We start from the raw sequence: 9,545 nt of genomic DNA, 5'->3' as shown, positions 1-9,545 counted from the left end.
AGTGGTATCCTGTACACTAGAAATGGTTAATAAAATCAACATAGGGGAGCAGATTTCTAGTCTTGCAATTCCATTTCTTGCAGAGTAAAAGATACAGAAAAATAATGAGCCAGATTCTGCTACTTTCACGAGCAATTTGCTCTGCAAAGCATTGTTTTCTTCAGTGTATTACTAAGGGCATAAGCATTACCCAGCTATAGACCGTACGAGGATCAATGCTGAGCAGATAGCACTCACTGAACAGTTGGAGCTTTCCCTTATACCAACCAGCAAAAATATCACTATTTGTTTGCTCTTTCCATTTGATTTGAATCTTCCAAAAGAAGGAGATGGACCTCTTCACTGTAACAATATTCTTAAAGAATTTTTGTTTCAAGAACTAAATGAAACACCTTTTATTGCAGAAACAATTTTAATAAGATCAAAGTGTACAAAAAACTGTCAGAACAAATGTTAGATGAACAGAAGATTAAAGAGTAATCGTGGTCTCACTGGACAATGTGTATTACATACCTCATTACTCATTTGAGAGAGAACTGGGACACTTTTTTTTTTTTTTTTTAAACAGCACTTCTGTAATTGCCCACCCTACATCCTTATTCTGTCCATTCTACTGCTGCCCCAAATGCAGGAGTTGCATGTTTCAGAGGAGCCTGCAGCTAGAAAAATTTAACTTATCTTTATTGATTCAATTCACATACTTTTTAACAAAACTTTAACAGGTTTTATTCTCTTTTAAAGCTTACTTGCAAGTCATGTTTTATAGGCAATATCCTACAACCTAGCTTTGGTAGTCGTTGATGTAACATTTTAAAGAATATCTGCTATTCACACAATTTGCATCAGATTTTTAAAGTACCATGACTGAAACAAAAGTTAATTTGTACAAACGGACAGTCAGAGAGGCTAAAGAGATATTTTAGAACAATCACTGAAAGCCTTTACTGTATCATAGTCACTTCAAGTGTTGTAAAGCAGTTTTCTACAATCTTCAGCTTTTCTTCAGAAAGCATGTTTTCTTGCTTGAGTTGTCCAATAAGAGCTTCCAAGGACCTGAGTCTCCCCAAAGTTTTTATCTCCTGCATTTCAAGTAGAGTGATCTTAGAGTGGAGCTTTGAAATTTTTTGCCAAAGGTGATCTCTGTCTATGTCTTGTTTGCAGTATGAATGCTCAGTTTGTAATACCTCACTTCCATCATATGCATCCATGTACAGAGATTTATCTGTTTCTGTCTCCTCTGTGTCAAGAAACTCTTCCTTAATAGGCAGGAAAGAAGTACTAACTATTTCAGGCTCTGCTGGACTCTCAGCTGGCACAATGATTGCAATGACAGATTCTTCACTTCCACTGAACTCTTCAATAGTTTGTGTGACTGTACTCAGTAAAACCGCATTTTCACTCGATGGCTGTACTTCAACAGAACAGCCTACAATATGAGAGTTTGGATTTTCAATTGCATAGTCAGTAATTGAACCTAAAGCATTTTTCTCTTTCAGAGATGAATTCAAGTAGTCAGGGTCTGTAAATTGCAAGACTGTAGCTGTACATCCTACTGGATCCTCTACAGAAGTATGAACACTGGTAGCTTCCACGCTGTGGACTGCTGCTGCTGCCATTAAAACAGGATTAGGTTGATCTATATGCTGCTTAGAGGAATTATCAAGAATGACACCGTCTGCCTGAAAGTATTCTCCATTTTGAAGTTGTAGGCTTTGAATTTGTAAAGGTTTACTCAATGCAGCTGAACAAACTACTTCTGCATTTTCATCTACATTTTCTGCAATTACAGGATTTTTCTTTGGTGTACAAGGTTCAAGTGATACAGGTGCCTTCTCTGGCTCTACATTTGTATTTGTTTCTTTCAGGTCTTCCCTCTTTATCTCCTCCGGGGTGTTCTGAGAAGAGTCTTTTTCCTGCAGAAAAAAACCCCACAAATCCAACTACCTTGTAACTAGGAAATCACTTGAACATGAAAAAAAAATTGGGCAAATGTCATTCTATAGCATCATACTGTGTAACTAATAATTTACATGAGTGCCATTTAAAAATTACACCAGAGACCTGAAAATTCAAGTGTCTTCCATAACGTTGCTTCAGATCCTAAATGTTAAAATATTATTTTAAAGTTCTAAAGGTAATAATACTTTTTTAAAATTATTTTTCAAACTCTAAGGAACTTTACATGAGTCATCATAATTTTAAAAACACTTGAAGAGAAGTGGCTACACAAATCTGACAAAGACTGGCTAGCATCTCCCATTATCACCTGAAAAATTGTACTAAATATACACAGTACAAGATTTTTACTTTAAAGATGCAACAAAGTTGTTTTAGCCAGTTATGGCAAATTTTAAGTGGTGTGGTCCACCCCAAAGAGAATTTAACAACAAAAGGATTATGAGCACAGGCTTGCAGAACAGTGAAACATACTTATGCACAAACACACGGGTGGACTTTTAAACAAGCAATTCAATTATGACAACTAAACTTCACAAGTCATAAAAACAGAGAACTTTTTTTTGGATGGATAGAAACTTTAGCAGAAGGACAAATTTTAACAGGACTTTAAAAAGAAGTTGTTACTGAAAGAAAAACAATTTGAAGCTTATCCTTTTTTAGCCACCTTCTTTTCTTCTCCTCCACATAAAATACATCACCACATGATTAGATTTAAGATCAGAATCCAAACAAGCTTTCTGATATGTCAGTCAGTGAAACAAAAATAGACTGTCTTATTTTTTTCTAGTAGGTTTGATTATGAAGAGACCAAGCTGCAGAACTTGTACTCGTGTTAGGCTTGTGGACTAAAAAACAAACCCAAAAAAACCCCAGAACAAAACAAACAGAACAAGAATCAACTTTAACTTTGCTAATTAAATATAGGCAAAAAAAAAAAAAAGGGCAGGGGGCACAGAGAAGAGGCCAGGCTGAAAAAAAAACAAATTATGATAGAAAAGATAATTTCAAAGTGTATGTTCATGAAAGTATGTATGTAGTCTGAAGTATCCTAAATACATTATACTTTGTAAAGTTGATTATATATGAAACTTCAGTGTTAAAGTACTGACAAATGTATACAAAAATAGAATTCATCCAGCTACCTTTATCTTTTCAAAGGTGATACTTCACATCAATCTTAGGGCTTTTGAGAGAAGGAAGTATTTCCCTTTCTCTGTTCTACCAGCAGCTGAGAAAGGCCTTCTCAGACTAAATCTTTTAACTAAACAAATCTCTCATGAAATGGACTAGATGATTTCCAGAGGTCCCTTCCAACCCCCAGCATTCTGTGATTCTGTGAAATAAATTAGGGAAATGTCCCCCTAACCCTTGCCTATCAAAACTGCCATTAAAGTTGAAAGCAAGGCACCAAAACACCTCTCTGGATAAAGCTGCTTGAAGACCTTTACTTTCATTGAAAAGCTTCCTTGTCCACCTGTTCCTGCCCTCACACTCTTATGATAGTCTTCAGAATAAGAATGCTTGCAAATTAACGTAGAATGGTTACCAACATTGAATTGCAGGCAACTAACACTGCTTGTGAGATACAAATGTTCTTTATTTAGACGATGAAATAATTAAATCATTAAGCATTTCTAGGAAGATCTCTTTCACTTGTTCCGTAATACATAAAGCAAGGTGGTGGTGAAAAATACACAAGTATTGCAACTCTTCCCTCTTTTTGCTGCTCTCAGTTTTCCAAACCAAGGGTTTATAGACAAGTGTTGAAAGGCAGCTTGGGACTTTACCTTCTTGTTCCTCTACGTTAACTTGGGAACACAATAAGAAGAGATTCTCCCCCAGAATAAGGACAAGTCTTTCCCATGTTTTGGTAAATATTCAGTCTACACAGAAATTTTAGTTCTGGGGCAACTATAGAACCAGTGGACAAGTTGATAGATATTGTCAATTTGCTGAGGTGATCACTGACAGGATTTGTGTGGATGTTTAGAAAAGTGCAGTCAGAAGTGAGATTAAAGAAAATAATGCCAGAGAGAGAAGTGAGACCCCAGGAAAGCAAGTTCACAGTACCACAGATACCAAGAACTGGCATCTCTTTTCTTTTGATAGCAAGAAAATGATGGATACATTGAAAGGAAGCACAGAATATTATTTTCCCAAACTGGATAAATTTATCTGGCATTTCCCATGTATATTGCTAATGAAAAAATAATTTAGAGAAGCCATTAGTACATTCTTGGCAACACCACTGCATAAAAAGTTTAACTTTGTAACTCTGCTGTCCACCTTTGTACTATGACTGGTCTATGGTCACACACAAAACAAGAGAGAATAAAGAGGTGGGGAAAACCTGACCTTTCTTTGGGGGGAAATCACACAGTTTATCTGCAATTGCACAGAAGCACAGTGCAGCAAAGTCCAGTTCCAAAGGTAAAGCTCCCTGTTACAATGACAGCACAGGGAAGTGAGGGATATGTTGAAGCAAAGTGAGGGGGTGTGTAGAAGGAAAGATATTTATTGCTAAGTTACTACTGCCATAAATTGCAAGATTTTCTATTTTTTTATCTGAGAGATTCATCAAGATTGCTTTTAACTCTACAGAGTCAAAAAGTAGTCTGGGCAACACTTGCAGCTATCCAAGAAGACAGAGAACTTAATGACTAAAAATAAATTATTTTGTAAAACTAATTATCTACACATTTCAGTTTCAGCAATTTAGCCTTGACAGTAATTCCAGTCTTCCCATTTCTCCCACCTCCAATATGATGATCCAGAGGAAGACAGTTAAGGGCCAGAAGAGAATTAGCATAGCTTTGATCAAAATTAGGTGCCTGCGTAGCACAGTATTTGTATGTAACCAATAGTTTACTACAATAAAAAAAGATAGGAATACATTACCTCATCATCTGGGGAAGAGAAAATTGTTGGTACAGCAGTATGTTTCAAGTATCGTATACCCCACCGCACATCAAGGGAATCGGGCGTAAAATGATCACTGCATAAAAGCTGGTGCTTACTTGGAGTCCACGCATCTCGTTTCATATTCCGCAACCATTTCTCAAGTCTCTCTTTATCATGAAGTGGAAATCTTTTTTAAAGCAGTTGAAAGGACAAAAACACGAAGAAAAAAATGTTATTTTCTTTCCTTCTCTTTCTCTCTTTCTTTCCTTCTTCTTTTTAAATAAAGAATATCTCATTGTTCCCTCCAAGGCAGTCTTTCCTTACAAAATGATTAAAATAATTTATTTTTTTTTTAAAAAAAATTAAATATGAAACTAATCAGGATATCAGTTGTTAATCCAATAATTATCCAAATTATTTCTAGCTGGATATTTGCTCCAGATTCAGCAGCAGAATTTATATTGATTTCTGCTGGCTAAGTGTGTCTGAATAGATGTTTTAAAAGCAGTTCTGCTGAAGTCCAATGAAATACTCTGACTTCATTCAAAAAAAGTTAGGTCTGGTCCTCATTTTAGAAATAGTATTTGTGGAGTTTTTTTGTCTTACTAGACAAAACTAGTAACAAAAACTTTTGTTACTATGTTTTGTTTAACAGGGTATCTCAATAAATGTCATAATTCAGATTATCTGATAACTTGGAAGTGTGAATATTTCCAGTGCAGGATTTAAATTTTGTTCAGAAAGTAAATACATACAAATAAAAAGCATTTCATTGCGTTTCAGCAATTAAGCGTAGAGAGCCTACATAACATTACATAAACTATAAGCAACTTTTCAACCATCTAACCCTCTTGAAAAGGAAAATGAAGAGTATACACATTCATAGAAAAAAATAAACTGATTTTCAACATATAGGCAAACGGTAAGACAAATTACATGGGAAAGAACCAAATTAAAAGAAAGTGGGCAAAGATATCTACCCTTGGCTCTCATCTCTTTCCAGACAGACATCAGGGTATTAGTTATGCATTTACAGATTTCTCTGGTGCATATCAACTTTCTTTCAACTCTAGCATATAACCACATATGATGCATATAAACCATAACTCAAATTCTGAGCACTGTTAAATAACTACTGTTAAGAAAGCAATATTCCTTAGAATCATGAGCAATAATAACTTAAAAAAATCTAGTTTTGTTTATATGAAACTGCAAGAGACAGATAAATGTGGTTGTTAAACCTGACCTGATTGTAACTGTAGGATGTCAAAAGTATTAGCTGTGGGCAGTATGATGGACGACAGAAACATCCAAGTGTGAACAAGTACCTACAGCCACTTTACAAGAACCATTTTGGTTTACTCTCTAAATAGAAAGGGAGCATTCCTAGCTTCATTTCTTCCCTTAGCTCTTCTTTCCTTTTAATTAATCAGTTCTTTTGGTTCTTATTACCATACATTTATTGAACTTCAATGCACAAAAAAAATGGTTCTGCAGTGAGATATACCCACACAACAGAAGCTGGGGAGAGAGCCTGGAATGCCCAGTGTCACCCAAATGCTATGAAAGGCACCAGTTGGTCAGGCTACTTCTTGGCGAACCCTACATCCCACCCTCAAATCCCTGAAGCTGCAGGTTTCCTCCAAGAGCCACACACAGTCATGACTCTCTTACACAGGCCCACAGTGTTCCAAAAGTGCAAACTTAGCTGATGCTGAGAGAAAGATACCCGAGATTCACAGGATAAATGTGCATGTCTTCACCTCTTCCCCAACCTTTTGAATTTGTTGCCATTTAAGTTTTGAAGTTACCAAGGAAACAGAGCAAGCTTTTGATGCATCTGGCTCTGAGCGTCTGCAGGAACGCAAGAAATAATTCTAGCAGTAACACAATAACCTCTCAAGGACAGGCTAGAGATTCAGCCTTTTCAAATCCTGCCTACTTAGATTGCGTGCACCCAATAGTAGCATTACAGACACTACACAGCATGCCCCATGAGTAACAGAGCTTAGCCTGGGATGTTACTACACAGGTCCAAAGGCTCTCAGTAAGAGGATGGCTTCTTTCAACTGAAGGCCATGTCACCAATCACACCCTCTCCAAGAAGGGCTAGAGAACATTTGCTTCCGCTGCTGTTACCCTTGCAACACAGCACTCACTGTCTTCCCCACAGTCAGCCAGCTTCAGATGACAAACAACAAAATCTGTAGTGAGAGATAATGTCTGATAGCAAAATTTATTATTTTAGCTTAAGGGCAATTTTGCCAAAACCTGCTCCTGCTTCAATACCCCCTTACTTATCAATAGAATCTGTTCTCTGGTGTCAGTCAATCAGACACAAAAAAAAAGAAAATGGAAAGAGGAAGTGGACAGAATTTACCCAGGAGCTGCCACTGCTGTGCAAGTCAGAGAGCTGAAGAAATAAAACAAATGCAGGCAGTGAAACCAGCTGAGATTAGGTCACAGTTAAACAGTTCAGAAGGGGCACAGACCCAAACCACAGAACAGCAGAGGACATCTCCGGGGTGGTAAGAGTCAAGGGAATAAAACTTGCATTTCACATCAGTAGGAGTTGCTAATGTAGTGCAAGAGATGCCTATAAATCAAATTTCAGCACCCCTGCTACAAGACCATGATACTCATAATGCAGTAGAATTCAATGGGTAGATAAAACAGCTGTGTTTTTGCAATCATCTTTATACTGATGCCATACATTTGAATACAAATATGTATCAGCACTCAAATTTGTTTTGATCATCCATGTGGCACATTCTCTAAAGCAATATAAATGATTTATTTCCCCTCATTTTCATGATTGTTTTATGATGAATCACATATTAAGAGACATGCCGGAAAAAAGAGCTTTCCTTCAATCTAAACTAAAATCCCTTTCAAAGCAGTCTTCCTGTGGGTCTTCCTACATAGCCTTCCTGATCATGGAAAAACAATGACTACTCAGCAGCTGAAACAAACTGATAACTTAGTTTGAGGTATAAATTTTACCAAAACAGATTTTGAGGGTAGTTTTGAAATTTATTCTTCAAATTATTCTTAAATGCTACACAATTCCTTCTGTTGTGCCCTGTTTTTTGGCTAGGATAGAGTTAATTTTCACAAGAAGCTGGGAGGGAACACAGCCAGGATAGCTGACCCAAACTAGCCAGAGGGATAGTTGATATCGTAAAGTCATGCTCAATATATAAGGAGGGAGCTGGCTGGGGAGAAGGGGGGCTCTGGGCAGTGAGCAAACTGCACTGTGTATCACTCACTTTGTATATTTTTTTATTAGTATTGTTGTTGTTATTTTCTTCTTCCTTTGCTGTCCCAGTAAACTGTCCTTATCCCAACTCACAAATTTTACCTTTTTCTTCCGATTTTTCTCCCCATCCCACTGGGAGGGCTGGGGGGGGAAGTGAGCAAGCAGCTGTGTGGTGCTTAGCTCCAGCTGGGGTTAAACCACGACATGCTGACAAATGCTTATCGTACTTTTATTCAACAGAAACATATTCATATTTAATTACTTGCACTGTACTCCTCTCGGGGTTGAGAAACGCTGTTTTTAACTCACCATTCTGGGAACGAACAGCCACGTAACCGCAATGGTGCAGAGGTCACTGAGGGCCTGGGATGGTGACTAATCAATCAGGTGGCCGGATAGTACTATGCAGCCACCATAAACTGTTTTTTGGCAACCAAGCTAGTTAGCTTCCAGCTGGCTCATCTGCCTCCAATCAAACCAGCAATACCTCTGTTTGCAGCGTAGGAAAGATAATTAGGGAAGACACTAATTCCAGTGGCTATATTTAATTTTAAAGAATCAATGTATGTTTACTTTCCTGCTCTGTCAGGCCCTTGGCTGAGCTTCCAACCTGTCCGATAGAGGATACGCAGCTCCTTCACCTTTAAACCAATGCCTGCACTAGTGCTTGCCCTGCTGAAACACCCCTTCCTCAAAGGCTTGAAAAATTCCCGGGTAACCGGTGCTACTTAGCTCTGACAGCTAAACAGCCTCATGGTTATAAGCACAGATTTTATTTTTTTAATCGAATCTCTTTGGTTTCCACTTCATGCCTCCTCTGCACCTACTCAAGAGCCCTTCGACGCTGCTCTACCTCTTCCCCCTCAAGCAAGTACCGGCCGCCTTGGCGGGGGGTGACTAAATACTCAGCCTGCCGACCCTTTTCCCGACACCTTTCCCCCCCCAGAGATGAGAGCGCTATTTCCCTCCAGCCGCTGAGGACCAGGCAGGGTTTAAAGGCAGCTCCCAGCCCCTAAAGTTAGTTTCTCGGCCATTTACACACACCACCCCCCCACCCCGCTCCGGGCTCCTGAGGCGCCGCTACGGGCCTCACCTCACTCGGGGCCGGCCCCTCTGGCGTTCACCACCCCCGGGGCCAGCCCTCAGGCAGACCCTACCCCCCTCCCCGGCCACTCACGGGTAGAAGCTCAGCTTGCGCTGGTCCCTGGCGCTTTGCCCGCCTCGGTTCTTGCAGCAGGACGCAGCACAGTACCGCGGCATGGCGGAGCGCGGCGGCCCGACCGCGGGGCGGAACCATCCGCACGGCAGCAGCGGGGGGCGGGAGTCACGGGGACAGCGGCCACCGCCTCCTCCCCCCCGCCCCTCGCGTCAGGGGAGGAAGCCCCGCCCAGCGGCGTCAGCTGTAGCAGTGGCCATCCGCGCGTGC

General features: G+C 39.5%; 1 protein-coding gene across 3 annotated transcripts; it reads right to left on the bottom strand.

The window, feature by feature from the left end:
• Nucleotides 1-393: 393 nt before the first annotated feature.
• On the bottom strand, nucleotides 394-9,480 carry THAP5 (THAP domain containing 5). 3 transcript variants are annotated; one of them, XM_054812520.1, is made up of 3 exons: nucleotides 9,372-9,480; nucleotides 4,858-5,047; nucleotides 394-1,913 (listed from the first exon to the last, which is right to left on the bottom strand). In XM_054812520.1, the coding sequence occupies exons 1-3, from the start codon at nucleotides 9,377-9,379 to the stop codon at nucleotides 942-944; spliced, it is 1,170 nt and encodes a 389-aa protein (XP_054668495.1). In that variant the 5' UTR covers nucleotides 9,380-9,480; the 3' UTR covers nucleotides 394-941. The 3 variants fall into 3 exon arrangements, with proteins under 3 accessions (XP_054668495.1, XP_054668483.1, XP_054668504.1); XM_054812508.1 differs by having other exon boundaries at nucleotides 9,297-9,472; XM_054812529.1 differs by lacking the exon at nucleotides 9,372-9,480 and adding an exon at nucleotides 8,429-9,127.
• Between the last annotated feature and the right edge of the window lie 65 nt (nucleotides 9,481-9,545).

This window comes from Grus americana, chromosome 1, assembly GCF_028858705.1.
Source record: "Grus americana isolate bGruAme1 chromosome 1, bGruAme1.mat, whole genome shotgun sequence".
NCBI classification, from domain to species: domain Eukaryota; kingdom Metazoa; phylum Chordata; class Aves; order Gruiformes; family Gruidae; genus Grus; species Grus americana.
The sequence above is the reverse complement of the archived record's forward strand: the minus strand, read 5'-3'. Positions and strand labels throughout refer to the sequence as shown.